Consider the following 25,352-nt stretch of genomic DNA (forward strand, 5'->3'; position numbering starts at 1 on the left):
GCTGGATTAGAGCTTCCACTGCCAGCGTACATTGATTTGATAAGCAAATTTAAAATGCAGTCTTATGAAGAACTTTGAAAGGAGTTAGCAGCACACGGTATTGAAGTATTGGGTTTTGAATAGTAATCTGTAGTTGTTACAGAGATGTTTTAGAGTTTTGATAAAGTTAAAAGCTGGAAATTTAGAAGTTTTCCCTCGTTTTTAGTTTTAACTTAAAAACAAGAAAAGGACTCGCCTTTACCCTTGGGTCAGTGTGCCTTTGTTAAAAGCAGGCTGCTTTAATTTAAGATACCATGATTATTTTTAGCTTCTCTTAAAAACTGAGGTCACTTTAAAATGCAGTCAGTTCTTTCTGAAGAGAAGAAAGAAGTTCACTTTCACTTTACCTTTATATATAATAAAAAGGAGTATTGATAGCATTTTTATTATATGCCAAAGCCTTGCTTTGTTTACTTATTAGCACTATCTCATCAAAGCAAATGAGGAAGTGAAAGGAAGAACTAGGCCTACCAACAACTTAAAAAAATTCTATAAATCCATTTATTACTGCTACTCTTAAGTCACGCAGTGAACTTACATTGACCTCTTTTTCTCTATTATTTGAAAAAATTCAGATTATTATATGGAACAGTAAGATCCTTAAAATCAAGAACAGTGAAGAAGTTGCCATATTTTAAGTTCGCCGAGTTTCTCAAAACTATTTCAGTATTTTGCCAAGCACATCTGAAAAATAATATTTAGTCTTTCAGGAAGATTTATCTGTATGTGGAATGTTGCTTTAAGGCTTCAGGGAACTCCATAAGATATGAGCATCTCTTGAAAACTGCTTAAAAATCATGTGTTACTAAAGTGAAAAATGGTCATTGGTGCCATAATTCTTTAGCTATCAGTTTTTTTGTTTTTGTTTTTGTTTTTACTTTTTTAAACACACTGATGCCATTAATATTATTTACTACTCTCACTATCATCTGTGAGAGGGAGGATGGCTTGAATTCAATTACAGGTAGTCTTTAATTTGAAATCATATTTTGATGTTATTGAAGATTTCCATGTTTATGAACTATTATTCTCCATAGATTTCACTATCTGGATTTAGTGGACTTGGGACCATCTATAATGTCATTCATGAGGGCATAACTGTCTTTCTTAAGCTTGATAAGTTGCTACTGCATGAGTATTTTACAAAGTAAAGTCGGTCTTTTAGGAAGTATAGATACATGCATTATAAGATTTCCTACTGATTTGCCTGATTTTGCAGTGCATAATACCTGTTTTCTCCATCATTTCTGTTAAATAATTTCAGAGTCAGTTGCTTACCATTCTGTGGTCATGCTACCCATAGTTGGAATTGGTAACACAGTAATCTTTTATGCATTAGCCTCTGTACATAAGCTTTCAGAACTTCAGTTTTCTGAATTTGGTGGCCTGTGGGATGCTTTATAAATTCTCACTCATTCTACTTCTCCTATTTTACACTTTTCTTTGTTTCTTGCTTTTTTAAATTCTGTGATTTCTCTTTTTCTTCCCCACCCTGTATACCTGGCTTCCGTCATCTGCCATGTTTATTATTGCTAATACTACAAATGGGCTTTTAAAATCCAGAACGTTTTATTTGTTCATTCATTTTATTTATTGCTACTAGCAGAGTTACTTTTTTCCTCTTTTTCAATGTCAAGAAAGAGTAAAAACTGAACACTAAAGAATGCAGATGATTCATCCACTGCAGGCAGCATATCAAAAGTAATATTTTGGGAGAGCAGAGGATCAGTTAGTTATATATTGAAGGCAGGATATAATGGGTTTTATAAAGTTACCATGGAATAAAATGGAATAAAGTTACAGTGCCCAAGATGTTTACTTGAAATAGTGGCTAGAGTCATATTGATTAATGCCGGTGAATGAGACACCAAAATGGAAAATAAGCCATTCCTAGACAAGTGGTAATCATGGGTGACAATTATGTTAATTATACTTTATTTAGGTGGCGGGTTTTCTTCCTGGAAAATTACTTTTTTTTTTTTTTTTCCCAAGAGAAATTTGAGGCATTTGAGAATTGGCTATTTTGTGGAAACTTGTGTGTTATTTTTCAGTTTTATCCAATTTTATAAGTCTCTAGGGGATATTTTCAGGCGTAGATTTATGGACACTGTACATAGTATCTGCTACCCAAAGAACATCCTCCCATCAGGTTTACTGGAAAGCACGTTATCTGTCTTTCTGCTACACTGTTGTGAGCAGATGTTCCCTTAGCATTTTTGAACCATTTTAATGCATAAGATGGGGAAAACAGGACATCAAAAGAAACAGATTGGCATTAATTTCTGAGACTAGGAAACTGCACTTGAGCAGGGGTAGATGGCCATCATCTCAATCTTTATTATCCCTGTGCTGGATTTAGGATAATACAGTGTGGTGACCCTAGTCACTGTCAGACCCCAAAAATTCAATAGCAAATTTCAGTTCTGTATTACTAGGAAATGGATTTTAAAAGTTTATGATAAACTCCAACACAGTCCTGGCACCTAGTAGGAACTCAGTTCATTTAATTTGGCTTGATTTTTTTTGCTTTCTCTATTCCTACTGAAAGCACTGCACAATGGAGCACATTGGAGCACACCTCTGATACATCTGTGTGTTAATTTCCTGTGACCAACAAATTACCACAAAGTTGGTGACTTAACAACAGAAAGTGATTCCCTCATAGTCCTGGAGAGAACCTGGCAAATATAATTTTGGAGATCAAAATTCCAAAACCAATGACTCTGGGTTTAAATCAAGGCAGGGTCAGGCTTTCTCCAGAAGCTCCAGGAACAATCTGTTCTTCTCTTCCAGCTGTTGCTTGTGGCTGCATCCTTCTCATCTGCAAAACCAGCACCTTCAGATCTCTCTCTGCGCCATCTTCACATTGCTTTCTCCTCTGTGCATGTCAAATCTATTGTACCTTCTTATAAGAATATGTGTGATCTCATATAAGGCCCGCACAGGTACTCCAGGATAATTTTCCCATCCCAGCATTCTTAATCCAGATACTTTGCCGTGTTAGATAACATTCACAGGCTCCAGGGATTGGGGCCATTTTCAGCCTACTGCAAACTACTTCTAATATCCACAAATTAGAAGCCTGGCCAGAGCCTGTCCACAGTCCTCCATAATGTTTAGGTCTAATTGATGTATTACCTGACTTTGCCTAGCATCCACCACAGGCTTTTTAGTGAGTTATAATTAATATAAACTACAAGAGCAGCATCAAGTCCCTGTCTTTAGTAGTAATGGAGGTCAAGAATCATTTAGCAGAGCCACCTCTGCTCTTTATGGTAGCAGAGGCATCAGGGAAATCTCTGCACAGTAAATTAAGCTAATTGAAGCAAGTCAATTGAATCCTGTTTACAATTGATCACTTTTAACTCTGGAAATAGAAGTGAGCTATGTCGTGGACTTGTAAATGTGCACACATGTAAAATGGTGGATATGTATTTTCAGGACATATTTAATGGAAACTAAATGCCAGGATCTATAGAATTCCTTTTAAGATATGAATAGTGGAGGTAATGGTACTTCCCATAAAGAAGTGAAAGGAGCCTCTCTAATTTGGAACATATATTATCTTCAAAGAGGAAACGAAGATCGTTTTTACCTAGCGTGATATAAAACTCAGCTTTCAAAATAATTAATTTTTAATGAATCTAGTGATTCTATCATAATTAATAGTTGTTACAGAATTACTCCAAGAAAATTCCATTAAAAAACAAAAAACCTGAATCTTCTTAGCCGTTGACTGGATAGCTAATGGTATCAACTAAGTATGTGAGTATGTAAGTACGTACTTTCCTTGATGGCTGTTATCTAGGTGGGGTCTAATAATTGCTTTAATTTTGGAGATGGACCCCAAGGTATCTAAAGGTGATAGATTCTAAAGCCCTGTTATCTGCTTTGCTATGTTTTTAATAATTATTGCCTGAGTTAATGAAATTGTGTCTTATAGATTTCCTTTTTTACCCTTGGGTGGGTGTTTCGCCTAAAATAGACAGAGAGGAGATTTTAACTATACACGTGATAGTCTTGGGTTGGCCGAAAAGTATGTTTAGTAGTTCATTTGTTTTTTCTCATACGATGGCTTAGTTGTCTTTAACTTTGTTTGATACAATTTTGTTAGATTGTATTGTGACAGCTGTCATATCAGCATGTGTTTAAAAAAAGTTAATAAAATTGGTGAATTTTTGCACAGCCATTTTAATATTGAAGATGGAAGAAAATATGCAACATTTTTGGCATTATGCTTTATTATTTCCAGAAAGGTAAAAATGCAACTGAAACCCACAGACAAAGATTTGTGCAGTGTATGGAGAAGGTGCTGTGACTGATTTAACATGTCAGAAGTAGTTTGTGGAATTTCTTGGTACTATTGACATTTTGGCCAAATAATCCTTTTTTTTTATTTTAATTTTTATTTATTGTTTTTCTATTTATAGTTGTCCCACTTTTCCCCCCATTGCTCCGCCCTACCCAGCCCACTCCTTCTCCCACAGTCAATCCCCACTTCATTGTATACGTCCATGGGTTATTTATACTAGTTCCTTTACTAAATCCTTCCCTGACTTACCTCCCTCTCCCCTCCCCCTCGCTCCCCTGGTAACTGTTAATCTGTTCCTTGTTTACATGCCTCTGGTGCAGTTTTGCTCGTTTGTGTTGTTCATTCGTTTCCAAGGCCAAATAATTCTTATTTGGTTATTTGCTAACCATCTTCCACTGCATAAGGGGCTGCAGTGGAGTGAAGGTGGTTGGCATCACCCCTGGCCTTCTACCCACTAGAAGCCAGTAGTGGGCGATAGCTGACATACTCAAAATATCCAGATCAATAAAGTTATTGGTAAAAATGAAAAACGTGTCTTTTATTTTGTGGAAAAAACTAAACAAACTTTTTGGCCAACCCAATATTTGAAATGAATTAAGATTCTGTCCTCTTCCAGAATTCTATGAGTCTATGAGATCGGTTGGATATACATCTCAAAGTTAAGTATATGTAACTTTGTAGTTTAAATTTCAGCACATCATTGCTTGCATGAACAAAGTAGTCAGAACTCTGTATCTGCTGTGGGTTTCAAAAGTTTCCTTGGACTGCAGTTATAAGGAGTCCTAAAACCAGAAATTGTTGAGAGTAATAAAGTTAGGGAACATGAAGAAGTAAGAAAATAAAAGGGAAAATGTTTTGGCCAACCATGGGAACTCAACTGGATTATATAGGATGAACCAAGGTGATACAAAATTACACGTGACAGAGGGCAGCAGGTGCAGGTGCTGTAACAGTAAGTGGGAAATCAAGAAATGGAGGATACAGTTCCTCTCCAGTAACGTGGGTCTTCCCTGTAGTCAGGTTCAAGCTGTATCAGATGTGCTAGGTTAACGGTATTGCTAGGACCTTAATGAGGGGGAAGAGAACCTGAGGGGACCATGCCATGTTTCCTCTCTAGAATAACTTCTCCGATCTTATTTTCAATGAATTTGAAACATGAAGTCTGTCTGTTTAGGCCATTTAACTTTGTGCATAGTTATAAACCTTTAGTTTTAGCTTCTTACATGTTTTTTCCATAAGGGTATCAATCATTTACAGCGTATACTATGCCCTGCCAGTTCCTCTTGGAATCAATTTAAATGAGCAAAATAAAACCATTTAAGTATGTCTGGTAAATTGTTTTACTATTTGAGGACAGCTCTGGAGACTGAAATACGTTTTCCACTTAGTAGAATTTGGCTTTTTTTGTGAGCCGCAACATTCATGGAAATATGTTGAAATTGTAAATGTAGAGAATATGACTTACCGCTTTTGGTATTACTTGCTGTCTAGAATGGTGTTATGGTCTACGCTACAATGTATCCCTGATCAGCATTCAAAACAAGGGTGACCGCAGACTATAATGAAGCATGCATGTCATGATTTAAAACTTTCTTCCTGTTCTGAATTCTTTAGATTGTAAAGCAAATATGCTACAAACCCTTTTCTATAGGTCTAGAAAATCACATTGATTATTGTGAAGCAAGTAGTAAGTTTCTGTGCATCTAAAATACATTTCATTAAATGTGACTTTTCCCCTAAATTTTCAATATTATTGTAGTGCTTATTTTTTGAAGTCTTTTATTTTTTTAGAGCATTTTTAGGTATATAGCAAAACTGAGAGGGTACAAAGCTTTTCCTTATACAGTGTTGGCTTTAAAATCTCTGTGTGTGCATGAGCACCTGCATAGAGATTTTATTCACTGAGTTAGCCTCTCTGCTTTAACTTTGGTTTCCTTACTATTCATTTTTCACACGGTAGCCGGAGGATCTTATTAAAAACCCTGTGTTCTCCTTCTAAACTTAGCATAAAGTGCAGGCTCTTCTCACGCCTCTTTCAACGTTCTCCGTCAGCAGTCTGCGGTGCCGCCTCAACTCCTTTCAGTCCTGCTCCTGCTCCCTGGGCTGTAGGCACAGGGCTTTCTTTCCAGTGCTCTAACCTGCCAGGTGTTCCCTATGCTAGGGCCTTACTCTTGCTGTTTCCTGGGCCTTGCAAGTGCTTCTTGCTCCTCATCCTTCCTGGAGTAGCCCAAATGCTTCAGAGTCAGAAAGGCCATCCCTGACTAGTCCATCACATCACCCTTGAAAAAGTATTCTTCCTGGTACCCACCACTTGCTGACCTCATACTGTTTGTTTCATGTATGTGTATATTGTCTATATTCTCCCACCAGAGCTCACCCCTTGAATGTATAGGAAACAGATTGGTGTCAGAAGTTCAGGTACAGAGCTCATTCAAAGGGACTTTCAAACAAGTTTTATAGATAATAAGAAATGCTGAATTTGTTTTTTATTTAAAAATTTTCATTTTATAAGGCTTGGCTTAAAATACAGAATTCCAATTACTGTTGGAAAGAGTTACCAGATAGTTTATTATGTGGTTGGTTGTGTGTGCCAGAATTGCACAGCTTGTAGTACAAAATACTTTTTTGAAGGAACTGAACAGACAGGTAAGAATTGTCTGCTAAGCCTATTTCCTCCCCACAGATGAAGCTCTTTCCTTATAAATGAAGTCTTCTATTTCCTTTCTGCCAAATAAAAGTAATAAACTGTTATCACTGCCCGTCCTCCCCCCATTTTTGTTCAGGGAGAATTAGCCTCTTTTGGTGCAGAGTCACTTCGCAATGCAGTATTCTTTCTGCTGCTGTGAGCTCTTACCCTTTGCGAGAACCTGCATTCTGTGTTTTCCCTTATCCAATTTACATGAGTTTCATGTAATTCATAGGAATTAAAACTTCACTCAAATATTCTTGACTGCATGACAGTAAAGACATTTTGGAATATGAAAACACAATTTTTAAAAAAAAATTTATTTTGTTCTGTTTTTATTTATTTATTTATTTTTAGAGAGAGGGGAAAGGAGAAAGAGAGGGAGAGAAACATCACTGTGTGGTTGCCTCTCACTTGTGCCCCCAACTGGGGACCTGACGTGCAACCGAGTCATGTGCCCTGACTGGGAATCGAACCAACGACACTTGGCTCGCAGGGGAAACTGACTCAACTTTTTGTTTGAAACTGTTGATTTCTTCCATAGTTTGGTGATGTTTTTTAGACAATAGCTCCTAGTAGTCTGATTCTCTTAGCACTTTTATTAAATCACCTTTTAAAAATGATGTAACAACTTTTGTATTACTCATCACCTTTAGCACTCAGGTTGGTTTTGTATGTTCTTATTTTGTTGAGAGATGAAAGTACTCTTTTGATTGTAGGGGCACATCGCAGAACCTCTCTGGCCTCTTTGTACTAGCGCTGGGGACTGTTTGTTCCTTGTTCCCACTTGGCTCTCCCACCCAGGGCCACCTCCACTGGTTGCTGTGTTCTTAGGAGGGTGTTCTTAAGGCAGCTTGAAATCTGTGCCAGAAATAAAAATGGGATTCATCATCTTCCAAATGTTAATAAAATGAGAGAACAACAGATTCTACCTTGAGAATTATTAATGGAGACTCCATACACATATGAAAGCATTTTCTACCAAATAGTACGCTGACATTTTGAAACCAGGGTGGACTCTACCCCCTCAGTTCAGAGAGCCCTGGAATAATGGCATTCTAGGAAAGGAAGCCTCTGTGACATGTAACCCAGGAGATAAGCCTGCACTGGTAGAAGACATCTGAATAGGAAGCAAGTCGTAGCCCTTATGATGTTGTCACTTGGGTCCAGATCACCACTAGGTTTAAGCAGAGACCTGTAATTCCAGCTTTTTCTTAAAAGATTTCAGCTTCTGAACTAGAGGTATTATAAACATCATACAGGAGATATTACAAGCCTGTGTTTGCCTGGAAACCAGGTTGTCCCCAAGCTCAAAAGTCATAACGGAATTATTCTCTTCTGCTCTACAGTGACTGTAGAGCAGAAGGTATTTCAGCCCTTAATAGTAATAAAATATAGCACTATGAGTTCTGCTTGTAACTTTAGTAAAATGTGGATATTTTCTCTAGTAAAATAGCTTTTCTGTTCTTGACTTTAGCTATGATGACCACCTGTATGGAGCCTAGCTAGGAGCTGCTTTAAAACCGTAAGGAAGAAGGAGCTAAGCTTTGTGACTATGAGGAGCAGTTCACAGTGCCAGAACCCTAAAAACCCAATGTGATGGTCTTGGAACCTCCTTAATTTCTTTCTTCCCATTCTTGGTCTCTCTTCCCACTTCCTTTCACTCTTCTGCAAATTAACACCTGCCAGCGAAATCAACTTTATGCTGCTTTCACTGGAGACTGGTGTCTAAAAATCAATCCTGGCACCTAACGTAAAGTGAAATTTGGAAGACGTCTGGATTCTCATGGAGTCATGCAGGCTGAAGTTATTAAAGAGGATTAGGGACCACAGCTGGTGAGCAGATGGAATGCTTATAATTTCACAATCTTTAGGTAGCTGTAAACCTAAATCTGCAAAAAGCCTATTTGCTTTTTCTCTAGTTCATTTCACTTCATCCTGCTGGAATATAAGCCTGGTCAAATGTGATACTTTAATTGTTGTACCTGATGAGTGGTCACTCACTTAGGTGACATCATTTAAATTTTGGTCATGCAATTTCTTACTCATTTGCATTTTAGTAACCACTATTTAATAATGTACTTAAGAGAAACTTAGTAGATGGGAAGGAGAGAATAAGACTTACATTTTATTCAAAATGTAGAAATGAAGACTAGTTCACGACAGTACTAAACGATATAGTGTAATTACATTATGATGAAGAGTGGTTCACAATAATTACAACTAACAGTTCAACTATTTGCTGCTTAAAGAAACTCTTGAATTCATTACCTCAGTTTTTTTTCTTTGTATCCATTCTGCATGTAGTCAGACTAGTCACCTAGACCAGGTGCCTTCAATTGCTCTATCTAATCATAGCCCCTCCCCCTTCCTGCCCAATGTTCTCTTCTCTGTTTGCTCTGGTCTATTAGAATAATGTTAGGCCCATATATGTGTTCAGAGCAACTATTAGCCTCTGTAGAAGCACAGGCCTGGGCCACACTCTGATAGTTTGGTGTTTCTTTTGCAAAACAAAACGCATGTGAGACTTATGCTTAGTGGCTGTAACAGAAGGTCAAATGAGGAACTTTACTAATACAAAGATATTAATTTATACTTTAGTGGTTATCAGCTTTATTTAAGGACGGTATTGGTGTCTGCTAGACATCTTAGCACTTGTTTATGTTTACTGAAAGACTTCAGAAAAATGACTGCTTTTCTTTGAAGCTAATGCTGAGTATCTGAAAGTATGGAAAAACAGCTGGAGCCGTAAATAAGTTGAGTAGTCTGGATACACGCTGTACTAGCTGACAAGGAAGAAAACAACACACAGATAATTCAGGTGGTGCCGCACAGCAACAGCTGTAGTTTATGGTCCACTGTCATCCCTGTTCTTTTGGAACCAGTATGTGCTGCTTCTCTAAAGCCATGGTCAGCTGCAAAAATACTATAACATGTTTTGGAAGCAATTACTGCAAAACATCTTGAATGATATATGTCTATATGTGGGGTGGGTGGAAAGGGGGAGAATACTGTGTTACTGATGCATTGGCACAAAATAGTCTGTAGAATTATCATAGAAAATGGTCTTTTTTGGATCAGCTTTTCAAATGATTTTCAGTAACTTCTTTTTGGACTTATAAATTGGCCTTCTGTAATTGGGTGACCTTTTATGGAAGGAGTAGTAGAAACACATTTTAACTTCCAGTATAATTATTTTGTACTGAACCAAGTGGTCTACTCATAGATTTATTTGTGTTGCATAAGTGAAATTGTTCTCCCCAGCCTTCCCTTGTTCTCCTGGGACATAGGAGATGAGAGAGACATTTAAAAAGTCCTCTAAGAAGAAACAGAGTTCAACTGAGACTCAAAAGACCTAGAGTTGACATTGGGTTCTTCTAGATTTGCCTGTGTGATCTTGACCAATTCTTAAAATCTCTAGTTTGTAGGATCCATATCTAGTAAATGGGAAAAATAATACCAAATATATATTTGCATATGAATGATACCTGTGTTATATTTCTAGGGCTGCCATAACAGAGTACCACAAACTGGTTAACTTAAACAGGTATTTATTGTCTCACAGATCTGGAGACTAGAAGTCCAAGATCAAAGTGTCTGCATGTTTGGTTCCTTCTGAGGACTCTGAGGAGAGGATCTGTTCCAGATCTCTCTCCTTGGCTTGTAGATGGCTGCCTTGTCTCTGTATCTTCATGTAATCTTCCTTCTGTGTGTGTTTGTGTCCAGATTTTCTCCTTTTAAAAAATATAGTGGTACTCTGGTACTCGTCGTTAACTGGTTCTGGAACTCATGATGAGAGCCAAAAACCAAACAATGAAGCATTTTCTCTTGTGGGGCAGTGTCTTGAATCATACAAGTTCTAGCTAATGAGGCAAGTTCTGAGCAAGCACGGAGTATTGAAACATTTTTTTTCTTGTCAAAATGTGACGAGAACAGGATTTGACGAGTTCTGAAGCTGATGAGTACTGCAGTATGACTGTACATTAGTCATATTGGATTAGGTCCCACCCTAAGGACTTTATTTTAACTTAATTACCTCTGAAAAGACACTATCTCAAAGACAGTCACATGCTGAGCTACTGGGGGTTGGGATTTCAATACAAGGATTTTTAGAGGAACACAGTATAGCTGATAACAATGCATTACAGAAGGTTGTATAATGATAAATTATGTTATTATACTATAGTTTATAATTCTTTGAATTGCTCTGGGTATTCAAAATAATTTAATAAAATTTTATTCCAGTGGACACATTGATAGGAAAAAGAAATTGCACTGTTTTTTAAAACCTAAAACTTAAGATTCACCTGTGTTTTCATTCCTTATGGTGAATTTGCAAGTGAAAAGATAAATTTTTACTCTGTAGGAATAAGATGAAACTGTTGTGTACACACCATTCTGGTTCCTATCTGTTAGGGAAACTTTCTCTTTTTCTTTCTTTCTTTCTTTGTTTTTTTTTACTATTAATTGTGAAGGGTTATTTGAAAGTTGATTGGGAAAGTGTGAGCAGGAATGGTGAATTAAATTGCTTATTACCAACAAGATTAAACAAATCTAAATTAATCTTTTGCTCAAGGGTCAATAGACTTGCTCGGAAGTTAAAGATTGAGCAAATGGCAGTATTTTACTCAAAAGTGTCCAACTCTGCTAGATACTTGCTATAGGTGGTAAGCCATAGGCAGAGTCCACAGTGGAGCCAAGTAGGACTTTGTGGGCCTGAGAGAGCAAAGCAAAGAAGGAAGTCCCTCAATGAAAAGTGCTGAACTTTTCATTCACTGGGATTGCAGTTAGAGGACTGTTAATTATGGGAAGAAAGGCAACCAGGTGGTCACATACTCCTAAGCAAAAAGGAAAAAGGGTAGTCAGGGCAGTTGGAAGCATGCATTAAGACTGCAGAAAGGGAGACTTGCAAATACTTTTGTAGGTCAGACTCTTCTGTTTGGCTGAGTAATTAATTGCAAAATAGGCATAATAGAGTCATCTCAAATGGTTCTTTAGAGATGCATGATTTGTGCACACAAAAACTGTTGTGGAATAGGAAAGATGGAAAACAACTTGGCTAAACAAAACTAAGACATTTTAGCCTCTAAAAACAGCTTTGTGCATTCTGATTTAATTTTCTGAAATAAGATTAGTGTGTGACAGATTAAAATGTTACCACTAGTAGATAAAATGCTCCATTCTTCTCCGGGATACTGTCCAGCGTGAGATCCAAGAACTTTGAATTGCTTAATTAGTAATGTGCTTAGTTGCATGTTTATCATCACAGCAATTGTGACGGCATTATTGAAGGTTTTTTCCCAGGCAGACTGTTGGTTTTGGCTGTAGCAATATTTCTAATCCACACCAAATTTAGGCTTCTTATGAATTTACTTCATAGATGCATACTAGTTTCCTATGCAAAAATAGAGACTTACAGATTTTGGACACAGTTTTGTTATAATGTGTTTTTAATATAATATTGTGATCTATCAAGGTGTCTTCCCTTACAACTCTCTCTGCCATGATGTCTATCATGTGCTTTTCTAAATTCTTAAGAGACTAAAAGCATACTACGTTACTACGTGCGTTTGTGGGTAGTGTTTCTCTGAGTATTTATTCAGTCATACACTCGATAAATGTTCCTGTGCCAGGCACTGAACTAGGCCCTGGAGACTCAGTGACACCCAGTACAGACCTGATTCCTGTGCTCATGAAGTTGACCTTTACTGTTTTGAATAGGAACACGCAGTGGGGTATATGCTTAAGTATGGAGAGGAGGCTAGGATATTAGGGGATAATCAGTCTCATTAGCCAGACCAGGGGAGGGATAGACTCACGTGCATATTATGTATGTACTGTCCTTCTGCCTTTGGATCACTTAAGGTTCATCTACCACAGATTAAACTTTTACATTTTGGTGTTTTATAATAGGAATTTTATCATTATAATCTCTAGGAAATTGTTTTAAAGTCAGTTGCCTAGATGAGAAATTGCAAATTTTAATCTCTCATTCATTCCTTTTCATGCCTTCCTCCCACACCCAATTTTAGGGTAGGGGCATCTCTTCTATTTTTCCTTTGCTATCTTATCTTTTATATTTTCCTCTTGTACATTATTGTCCCTTGTCCGGTTTTGTCCATGATCCAAACGGCTGAGTTTGCATATGGGTCCCCCTGGGCCTGATGAGCTCAGTGTAGTCTAGGGGTTATATACCTCAGCTCTCAGGAGGTGGATACCAGTGAGAATGATCGCTGGTAAGGGGTGCCATTTATATGGCTGGTTTGGGGTGTTTGTGTAATATTCCAGTTTTCAGACTTTTTAACTGCATTTTTTAATGTACATGCAAAAGACATTATTCAGGCATGTGATATCATGTTTTGAACAACAAAGGCAGCCCATTTAGACAATATAGATGCTAGCTTTGTGGCTCAAAAGAGTCCTTTATTTTATATAGAAAACTGAATAATTTAAATCCCAAATTTAATTTTACAAGACTTAGAATGAAACAGCAAAATCAGTGCATATACTTTGATAAAGAGTAATTTACTTGAAAACAACTCATGACTTCTTGCACATTGATCTTGGATTTGTGGGGTATCTGGCCTTCAGACCATTAATTATGGAGAAAAATCTCTCTTCAATAGCATCCTCCATATAGACATTTCCTGCTTGGTGGCCCAATCTTAACTTTTTATTTTAGTTTATTTTTTCAGTTTGATGCATTTAGCACATAGTCCATTTTCTTTTTTGGATTGAAGCAGATGGTGCTGTCTCTTTTGATGATCTGTTTCTTAAAGGGAAATATTCATTAGGAGAAATAAGAAATGAAACATGGTCAGATTAAATTGAGAGCAAAAATTACACAATCCAAGAAGAGCCAAATGTGTTCTATGTTTTTCTACTTAAAGTTTATGATGGTTCATTTTTAAGTTTATAGAGTTCAAGTTTATTATATATTAAAGTGTCATATAAGATGGCTCTTGGTTTATTGGTTTGCTTTGTTTTAACCTTAGTTTCTAAAAGATGGAGGAACCAGAAATATTTAGATTTCTTTTCCTTCTAGTCACATTCAAATAGAAGAATCTTTGTGTAATTTTGGCTAAATTCTACTTGATGCTACTAAAACCTCTCACCTGTGGTCTACACATTTTCTCATTGTTGGCCAAGTGATCTTAAACCAGAATACTTAACAGGTATTCAAAACAGAAGTCTCAAGGAAGTGGACAAAGAGGCACAGAAAACAGCTTAAGGGGCTTCCCACTGGCTATTTGGGTCAGTTTTAGTATCCGAAAGACTGATGGCACTGGGGTATTACAAATGTTCTTGAAATTAAAAAAAGAATCCAAGAGTTAATAGATGAAGTGGGAGAGGGAACTTGATAAACTTAGAAGGTATGATAGAATTAGGAACATCACCACCTTGCAACTATTAATATATCTTCTGGCAAAGATCATCAGTGTTTACTCTTAACCATCAGGTGGAAGAGGGAGAAGGTACTTTGACAATAGAGAAATATGCTATGCAACACTGAAACCAAGTGATTAAATCAAAATGCTATAGATAATTCTTGCCAAAACTTTTAGCCTGAATTTAATAATAAGGAAAGAGTTACACAATCCACATAGTGGTATATACTATAAGAAAAGTGCCCTAGATGCTTCAAAAATACCAGCTGTAGGAAGATAATAAATACAGGGGATTTCTGTTCTGTTCATTAAAGATTAATGAAACCTGACAACTAGTGCAACATCTGTTCCTTAATTGGGCCCTGGATTGGGGGCGAAGGGAACATTAAAAACATTATTAGAACGACGGGGGAAATTTGAATATGGAGCATAGATTAGATTTTATTCTGTCAGTGTCAGATCTCTTGGTTGTGATGTGATTGTGATTATGTATGAGAAGGTCCTTGTTCTTAGCAAAGACATGCTGAAGTGTTGGGGGTGAAGTGTCATAAGATCAACAACTTCCTTTTAAATATGTTCATATATGTACAGATAAAGTGAAAGCATGCATGTATAGCAAAATGTTAACAATTGGTCAATTTAGGTGAGGGCATATGGGCGTTCATAGTTCTACTACTCCTTCACTTTTCTATAGATATAAAAATAATTACAAATAAGGCAATTTCTTGAAAAACTTCACTTCCAACTTCTCTGGAAAAATAGCAATATCTGTCAATCTTAGACCCATGATCCTTCCTGGCAATAAATAATTGAATACTTAGCAACTTACCCCCTTCAGATAGGGTGAGGACTTTTTCAGTTTTCTGCCTGATATGTCCACCATCTTTTACTCATTGACATTACCTGCCTGGTGGCTATATACATTTGAGTATGTACCTTTGCCAATTTCCTGGGTGAGTTAGGTTTATCATGGATAATAATGATTTTTCCATATGCCAAAATGCTGATGAGTGCTTTGGAGCCCTAGCCCTTGACATTAGCTCTGGATTTGATCCCTTACCAGCTGATGAAGTTCACTGGATTCTTTCACCTTAGACTTATTGTCTATCCTCATCTTCAAATGCATATAATTTAGTCATATATGGCATCAGTTAAGAAAATATGGGCGTAGAAACTGTTCAAAACTTGCTTTATAGGTGGTATAGATATTTAAATTCTCTTTCAGATTTCACGTGTTACAAAATTGTGCTCCCTGGATTCTGCCTATAATTTGACACAGTCTTGCAAAGGTATTGAATATGCTATTTGAAGAGCTTGCATTGTGACATGCCAAGCCTTAATGAAAAAACATTTTGTGGAAATGTTTATAGATGCCAGTGCAGAAAGTAGTGTATAAACTTTAATTACCTTTGTAAGTCGTTCTATCCTATGTTTAAGCAATTGCCTTCCTGTTACACACCCAGGGAGGGTCCAACTTTTGCTGGATAATCATGGAGTTGAGCCTTCCCCCAAAATAAAAGAGCTATATTTGGCACAGGTTAGGGCTCAACCAGCCAGTGAAGTGGTTCAGACATGCAGAAAGAAGGAAGGGACTGGTGCTAAAGTCACACTGGCCAGGCAAGCATATCTACCTAATACTTGATCTGTTTTTTGTGAGGTTTTCATCTCCATTTAATTTGGTGTTCCTAAAAATACTAGCTGCTTTTGTCCCGTTCCATTCATATATATGAGCTTTACCTTCTGAGGTAAATGTAGGAATTTTTCTTAAGACATTTGACAGAAACGAAAATACAATTCCTAGTGTTTTAGGTTGAACCCAATTTACTTGACATCACTGAAGGTGGCTAAGAGATACACTTTGAGTTGACCTGGGAGTCAACAGGCGTATCATATCCGGTGCTTTCCCTTTCCATCAAGGACCCAGGCCTAGCACTGTTGTTTTGTCCCTTGTATTACCTAATGTGTTATACCGCTTTTGTCTGAAAAGACCCATTTTGCCTATAGGTGGATTAATGTGAATGTTACCAGCAGGACTTTGCTCAGATTTGGACTAGGAAAGAAAAGCATTCTTTCTACCGAATTCCAGAAATAGCAAACAAAAGCTCAAAAGAAATCAGCGTGCTTATCCCATTTACATTCTCTAGCCATCCCTCCTGTTCAGCCATGCACTCCACCTGCAAAACAAATTCATTTCTCCTTTCTTTAAGGTTCCAGAATCTGTTTGGAACCCGAGTCACTCTTGAAAAGATTTCCTAGACTGGACAGCAACGTCCCACAATAATGGGTTCACCTGCCTGCCGTGATTCTTTTTTAGTGTTGAGAGCCTGGTATTCCCTTGGCTATCTTTCAGAATTTCAAATAGAGTAACCACTTAACTAGCTAAATGGCTAAAGATGTTTGTCTTTGCATTTTTAGCATCAGGATGATTGACATCTGAAGATATTTCTGGAATATATGTCTTTGGGAATAACTGCATTGTCCTTATATTTTGCAAATTTATTCCTTGTGATTTTACACATTTTTTAATACATTAACACCATTAAATGTGGATCATAATCACTAAACGGAGGCTCTTCAGGAATTAATCCTACTTTTGTATGCCTTTTTTCCCTGCATAAATAATATCCAAAAGTGAAGATAGCTGATTTATTTTTCTGATTGGAAAGGCAATTAATTCAAAGAGCATTTTTAAGCTATCTTTCTTCATCCCCATTCATTCTCTTCAGCATTTGTAGGCTTTAACTTGATATCCAGCTTATTATTGAGTCATTTTTTAAAACTAAAAGTGTTTATTTCTATTCATTTAGTTTTTACATTGAGTGTTTGCTATTGATTTTAAGCCTCTTATCCTCAAAATGGGCATGACCAGAGGCTGCATATTTTTCCACGCCCCTAGTTTATTACACATAATTTGTTAAAGAGATTAGCTAAGTCAGCTCCTTGGCAAATCTGAGAGAGCATATTATGTTATGCCGGGGCATATCTGTAAACGAGCCCTGTGGATGAGAGCTAGACAGGAGGTTACAGAGAAATAATGCTGATGTCATTCCACAGGAATGAAGGGGCTGTTACCACCCTCAACACATTCTATAGCAGCTAAGTGTCTAGCTGGGTTTCTTTTCTAAGAAGGAAAAAATGCGACACAAACCAAAGAAGCAAATTGTGTTTATAAAAGGGGATATTTTAATTAGTTTAGGCCTTACAGTTATTCTAACAGTCTGAACTTAAGGTTCTTTTTGGAGCAAACATAAAAAACCGTTATTTGTGGAAAGTTTAAATTTCACATGACACATCTTCCCTCTATGTGTGTGGGTTTTTTCCTTTTAAATGTACTTTCCTTGCTTGTGTGTTTTTTTGTTGTTGTTTTTTTTAACCTTTCCTTTGCTAAAAATGTTTTATTTCTTAGAAGATTTGCTTTCAGAGGGAAGAAAGGCATAAGTCACCGAGCTGAATTCCCTCTTTCCCCTTTTATAGCATTTCCAAATAGGGTGGTTCTCAGTGGGGCATGTCTAAACTAGAGGCTTCCATCTTACTGCCTTTTGAAGACATTGCCTCTCCCCAAATGTGTTTATATCTGCAAAACAAAATGCCCCCTCTCTGTTCAGAGCACTGTCCGGAGAGCGCCATGTAATCCTTCGCCATCTTCGCCATCTTCGCCATCTTCGCTGCAAGGAAGAGCCTTGCAAATGTTAAGAAGGTAGCGATGTGAAAGGTGGATTGTCATATCCAGCCACTTCAGCGGGGACACAAAAGTAATTGAAGCAGGTAGAAAAATGGCTTTAATCTGTTTAAACCTCATGGCAGCTTCTGTGCCAGAAGAAAGAAAGACAACGTTGGTCCATAAAATTTGCCTCTGGATTAATTAATATAGTTGCTGCAAACCAGAGGGAAGAATGCAGAAAAGGAACCTTGCCCTACAACCTGGCATCTGAACCTTGCATTTCTGCCTCTTCTAGAACAATCTCTTGTTCATTTGCCACACACCAGTTTCTTAAGGGGAGGGAAAACAAAAACAAACATTTTTCTTTTTAACTTGATATAAAAGCTTTCCAAAGGGCAAATGATCAGAACTATTCTTTTGTTTTGTTTTGTTTTTGTGAAGGGGAATTAACTATTTCTTTTCTCTCTCACGATGTGGTGTGTGTGTGTCTCAAGGAGAGAAAAAGAAAGCATGTGAGCAAGCAGAAACATACTCTGGAGTATACTCTGTACAGTTGGGCTCCAAAATTGTCTTATGAAAAGGGTGATAATAATTCAAAGGCTATTCCAAGGCACAGCTAAGTCTTGTGTAGGGGAAAGCTAGGATGAGGTCTGAGTTAACTCAGTTATTTAGGTAGCAGACTTGTGAATTTTGGTCTTTTCATGCCAGTGTTAGCTTTCATACAAGAGTTTATTTTATATGTGGTAACTGTTGCTTTAGCTCAGTTAAACAGATTTTATTTTCACTCTTGTCTGTTCAAATCGTGTGCCTGGCATTTATTTACTTTTTTCTCTTAGTCTGTGGCAGCACAAATGGAAAAGCATTAAATAAATGTGTCCGGAAAACATCTTTCTCTTTTCTCTCCATGTTCACAATTTAGAGCCTTGAAGGAAAGAATAGTTCCAGTCTGGCTTTGATGCGGCCTTTCTGCTGAGATAATAGGATAGCAATTGTCCTGAAACTACCTTTCTTCCCCATGCCCTTCCCTTTTTACTTTTGATCTTCTCAGAATCCTTTATTTGTCTCCATTCATGGCCTTTATTCTTCCTTTTCTCACATACCTTCTCCCCAGCTCCAAAGGCCTTTTGCTTTATTGATATAACAGCTTCTTCAGACTTTAAAAAGCACCAACAACACACTGTCTCCTGGGACTTTGAGGGTCTGCTGCTACCATCACTTTTCCCCATTCTCCTCCATTCGACACCCCACCAGTCTCAACCCTTTGCTTGTCTTTCTCCACATCCTCTGCCTTGTGACTCCGAGTTCTCTTAAGTTGTCAGGATGCAGCCAAAGGTTCCATTTGCTTTGGGACCAGGTACTAGACTTGTAGTTCTAGGAAAAACACACCTGCTTTTTGAGTCTGTTTCCTTATTTGTTCCTCATCCTCATTCCTCAGTCAACAAGGATACCTGCAGGTATTGTGCTCAGTGTGGAGGATGAAAACTGGGATGTGCAAGATAGACTTCAGTCCTGCCTGCTGCTGTAAAATAGAGCAGAGAATGTCCATCTCGCAAGCGGTGTTGTCAGAATGAGCAGGATGATGCCGCATTGACGAGTACCTGTGCGTGCTCAGGACTGTCAGCTTTCCTTATTACAGTAGGCAAACAAGGAAGGTCATGACCCCTCCCTGGAAGTTGGTTTTTATCTAGTAGGGACCTTTCACTTGTGTTACTGGCTCTTCTCTGAAACCCATTCTTTTCAGTTTTATAAAGATTTTTTTTTCCTCTTCTAATCAAACCTTCTTTCCTGTTTTGCCTTTTGTGCAAAAGCCTATTTCTTTCGTCATCAGTGTTTGAAAGCTGGCGGGGGGCGGGGGGGTCTATGGTTTTTCTTTCCTTTCTTTCTTTAGAGTCTTAAATCTAGTACATAGTCCTGAGGATTCTTCCTTTGCAGAGCTCTTTAATCCTCCCCTTCTTTCTTGAATAGGTGGTCGTCTCTGTTCTAGGCTAACTCTTTATTCCCTCAAGGCTTCTTGTTCTTCTAAGACACTTTCAGTGTGTCGGTCTGACAAAAGGAAACAGTGACCTCCTTCAGATAGCCATTTGGATGTATCTAGCTATGTGTGTGTTTGAAACCATAGGGTCTTGCAAATTCTGGAATAACCGGTGATGGAGAAAGTTCTGTCTTTAAAAACTGAACCAGTCGTTTTATTGCAACTGTGCTTATGGGTTTTTTTTTGTTTGTTTTGTTGTTGTTGTTGTTTTTACTGACACTTCTAAGGTACTCAGTATTTATGGTTCATTTAGTAGGAGCTTCCAGAAAATGTGAAAGTATATATATACTTTTGGGCATGATCCATTATTATCTATATCTTAACATAATACATGATTATAAATGAGCTTGTGACATTTGGTCTTTTGGAAGTGAATGTTCTCTTAGTTATAATTTTTAAAAATATATTTCTACTAGCTCATTTCTTTTTCTCAACAAAATAAAGGGAAGCATGTTCTACTAAACAGAATACAATGGGGGGAAATGAAGAACTGATCTTTTTATAGTTTAGGTTGGTGTCAGCTGTAAATTCTTCTTATTTTTTATATTGGCTTGGTTTATTGATTTAGCCAGCAAACATCTATTGAGATCTGATCGTTAGGGAATGGAACTAGGTGCTCTGGGCTAAATGGTGAGCATATCCTGCAGGAGGTGTCTGCAGAACTGCAGCCGGCCCGGGGCCTGTTGTTGTGTGCACCTCAAGCTAAGATTTCTTAAATGGCCAGAGAAACAAAGAAGACTGTGGCAGGCCTGTGTGTGGCCCACAAAGATTAAAGTATTTACTGTCTGGGCAAAAAAAAGGTGAAGGGGATTAAGAGGTACAAATTTCAAGTAATAAAGTAAATAAGTCATGGGAATGTAACGTATAGTACACAGGAAATGCTGTCAGTATTATCATAATAACTTTATACAGTGACAGATGGCAACTGGACTTATTGTGGTGATTACTTCATAAGGTGTATAAATGTTGAAACTTTATGTTGTACATCTGAAACTAATATAATATGTCAGTGATACTTTAATAAAAATTTAATTAGTTAAAATATTTACTATCTGGTTATTCACAGAAAAAAATTTTCCCTGGACCTATAGAATCTCCACCTTCCAGAAACTTATATTTTGATAGGAAAAGACAAGTAATAAACAAAGAAACAGATAAACAAGAGAATTAATGTTCAGGTTTTGATAACTGATAGGAAAGCAATAAGTATGATATGGGAATGACTCCAGTGAGTCTGGGGCAGGGACTGGGAGTGGAGGTGGGATTCTTTGAAAAGATGACATTGAGGTTAGACATGAACAATGAGAATGAACAGGCCTGTGAAGAGCTGGGCTTACTGACCTCTCACTTCGTAGTTTGACTTCCCCGTCACCTCCAAATGCCTGCTTGTCCACAGAGCTCAGCTAGATGTTGGTTCCTAGGAAGCTTATTGAATCCTCACTTTTGGATTTCATCTGCCATAGCACCTATCACATTGTAATTGTCTGTTTGCTTTCATTGCCCCTCTCTAACCCCCACTCCACCCCCCACTAGACTTGAAATCTCTTGAAGGCAAGGACATATGTCCTGGTAATCATATAGCCTAGCATTTAGCTCATAAACTAGGTTTAACAGTTGAGTAAATTTATAAACTCAAAATTAGATTCATCAAGCAGCGTTTGAAAGTCAGAAGGTTCCTCTAGCAAAACAGGTTCTTAAGTTTAAATTCTATCATTCATCTTTTTTTGTATACATCCTTCCTACCCCATTCTCCCTACTCCTAACAATTTCCCCCTTTCATTTCTAAAAGAATTCTTGCCCCTCTCCAAAACTTGCCCATTTCCATATCGTACTAAAAGATACCGTAGTTCATCCGGTTGATTAAACCAAAAACTAGGGATGATTCTTGACCCCCGATTTCTTCTCATTCTCTCAGCCTTGCCTAGCATATCCAACCCTTCAGCACTTCCACCTTCAAAGCCAGTCTTGTTCTCACTGTCTTCACTAGCATCCCTGGCCCAGGCCACTCTGTCCTTCACCTGAACCTGTGCGACAACGTCCTCCCTGGTTGTTCTGCTCTCACCCCCTTACCTTCCTATGTCATTTGTCATGAAGAAGCCAAATGGAGCTTTCAAACCCCAAATAAGATCACGGTAGTAGTCCCTCTACACTCCAGTGACTGCCCATCCAACTTAGAGTAAAAATTGAACTCAAAAGCCTCAACTCACAACCCTGCACGAACTGGCACCTGTCTACAAACTCATCTCTACCTCACACTCAGTTTCTAGCTGTACTGGTACCCTCCTTCTCTCCTTTTCCTCCTTAGGGCCTTCTATTCCCTGTTGCCTGTTGAATTATTAGGTGGAACTCAGTGTTAATCTAGTCAACCTGGTGAGTACGTAAGCCAGTATAGTGGCTAGTTAGCACAACCACAGTGAAATCTCCACCCCAGGGAATCCCCATTTCTGATTTTTATCATCATGTTTGTGGTACCAAAAGTTCATAGTAACAGGCAAGTGACAATGATAATCCTCGGTCAAGGCCTTGGGGAAGGAACTTGACAATCTTATTGCCTTTTAATGGTATTAACTTATTTTTCCCCCCTCTTTTTCCATGCAGAGTACGAGTTGGAAGTAAAGAGGGTGCAAGACATTCTTTCAGGAATAGAGAAACCACAGGTATGTCTTCTGGATTTCTCAGCATAAATGACACTTTCTTAAGTATTTCAAGTGTGCTTTTCTTTCACCACATAGTAGGTAAGCAAAAGGGCCCCTTCCCATTGCAGATTATTCATAAACTATGAAATAGTGTTGCTATTAATGGAATATGAAAATATAGAACAGAGGTCTTCTGTTTAGTCATAATCCACTGAAATGTCCTCTTTATTTAGATATTCTGAATGCAATTAGGTATTTCTAATAACCTCCAAGGATACAGCCCCACCCTGCCTCCCCACGCCTGATCCCTAAGGTCTATAGAACAGTTTTCTTTTAGTAGTTTCCTTTTACTTGTGTAAATGTAGTAATAATTTTTGAAAACTTCAGTAATTCCAAGTATTTTTCCAGGTAAATTTCAAAAAGATACTTAAATATTAGTTGAGAAAAATAAGTCCAAAATATTGAGCATAATGGCAAGAAAAAAAAGGTGGGAGTGGTGATGTTATGAGGTTTTAAGGTTGATTTTGCCAGGTGCTCTGAAACTGAAGTGAAAATTTCAAAATGTTGATTCAGCCTTTCATCTGAGATTAGAGAACCACGTTCTTGGGAGTGTTTTTTAGCTGAATGGGAAAACCTGGATTCTTCCTCAGTTTGAAATACTGAGGCTTTTTAACAGAAGAGTCCAAACATGCCTCAAGGTACGGTACATAGCTGAGTTTGACTAAACCTAAAAGCTTGAGGTGTGTTAGGCGTGGGGCATAATGGGGTGCTTGTAGCGGAGTGGAGTATTGATGCTGTTTTGGATAGTCTGTACTTCATCTGGTAAGGAGCATGTTGCCATTTAGAGTTTTTGAGCAAAGAAATTATATAATCAGGGCTGTACTTTCAGGATGTTCAAACAGTTGGCTGATGCGTTGGAGTGAGAGGAGGATGGCCTCAGGGAGACAGGAGTCAGGAATCTGTTACTTCAGTGGTAGTGAGAGGCTGCGGGAATCAGAATTAGGTGGTGGCATCAGCTGTGGCAAGGAGAGGGTGGATACTAGAGCCATTCTAGAGAGAAATCAGTAAGGTGTTATAACTTATTAGAAATTGGGTGTCATGATAACTGGCTTTTGGGCTTTGAGGCCTCCTTTTAGAAGTCACTTCCTCTAATGTGACGCCTTGATTGCTGGGTCTGCCCAGTGAGTGGGACGCTCCCCAGTGTTCAGTAGCACTAGTACTGCTGCAGCGTCACTGTGCTCTGCATGCATTTAAAATACATTGTGCTCCATTTACTTGTTTCTGTGCCTTTCCCCGTAATCTATGCGTTCTCTAGAGTAAGTTCCTATCTGTCCTTTTTGTATCTTCGTTGCTATTCTTAGATGTGAAGTTTGTTTTACTAGCAGAGCATCCAGGAGGATGAACACGGGGCAGCTGCAAGTGTCTGTAGGTCAGTGCTGTGGGGAGAAGGGAGCAAGATGCTGATGGGGAGACCACATGCGTGGGAATGGTCAAGCCTAAGGAGTGGATAATAGCTTTGGGAGTGGGTGGGGGCTAGATCCCAGAGAGATTGGCAAGGCTTGAGGGCAGAATCGTGGGGAAAGCTTACATTTATAGTACAGCAGAAAGAGAAAAATCCCACGAGGAAAACAGAAGTTATAATCAGAGAGAGAAGGCAAAGCAGCAGGTTAGTTGACTGTTCCAGGTGTAGTCGCAAAACTTCATAGCCTTGTTTCTGTCATGTGTACACACACACATGCTTCTTTATACTTATGATGTTAGGCAAAATATCAGGCTTATCATCTCAGGGCTCAAATGGGTCTCTCTAGGTTAAAATCAAGGTGTCTGCAGAATTACATTTCTTACTGGAGACTGGGGTAAGCCTGGTTCCTCGCCTTTGCCACCTTCTCCTAGAAGCTGCATTCTTTGCTTGTGGCCTTTTTCATCCTCATGTCTCCTCTGACTCTGACTCTCCTGCTTCCCTCTTTCACTTATAAAGTTGGCCCCACCAAGATAACCCACTCTGCTTGATCGGATCCCTAATTTAATAACATCTGCAACCTCCATTTACCTTGCAGGGTAATATATTCACAGGTTCCAGGGATAACAATGTGGATGGACATCTTTGGTTGGGTGAGGGGTGGGGTGGGAATCATTGTTCTGCCCCCCACACCATCCCCTGGTCCCCGTATAAACCTCCTCTTGGTGACAGTCCATTTCTTTTTTCCCAGCCCAGTTAGTTGTTAACAGTTTTTCTCTGTCCGAAGTTGTTATTTATGATTGTCTTTTTTTTTTTTTTTTAAAAACACTCACCTAAGGATATGCTTATTGATATTAAGAGAGTTGCAGGGGGGCGGGAGTGAAACTTTGATGTGAGAAAGAAACAATTGATTGGTTGCCTCTCATACACACCCCAACCAGAGACCGAACCCACAACCCAGGCATATGCCCCAGCCAGGAATCGAACCTGCATCCATTCAGTCTACAGGATGATGCTCCAACCACCTGAGCCACACTGGCCAGGGCATGATTGTGACTTATTTATCTTTGTGATCCTCACACCTAGCACTGTCCTTGGCACAGTGTAAACCCTTAATAAATATTTGCTAAGTAAATGTG

The 25,352-nt window shown here is 38.3% G+C and overlaps 1 protein-coding gene across 3 annotated transcripts in view; it reads left to right on the forward strand.

Annotated features, from left to right (window-relative positions):
- FNDC3B (fibronectin type III domain containing 3B) overlaps nt 1-25,352 on the forward strand; it is a 323,327-nt gene that overhangs the window by 194,246 nt on the left and 103,729 nt on the right. For all 3 annotated transcript variants that reach the window (XM_090273940.1, XM_090273959.1, XM_090273949.1), the window contains exon 7: nt 22,717-22,775. In XM_090273940.1, coding sequence (XP_090130066.1) covers nt 22,717-22,775 — 59 coding nt within the window. The remainder of the gene's footprint in view (nt 1-22,716; nt 22,776-25,352) is intronic.

This window comes from Furipterus horrens, unplaced genomic scaffold, assembly GCF_987537825.1.
Source record: "Furipterus horrens unplaced genomic scaffold, mFurHor1.1.pri manual_scaffold_1, whole genome shotgun sequence".
NCBI lineage: Eukaryota > Metazoa > Chordata > Mammalia > Chiroptera > Furipteridae > Furipterus > Furipterus horrens.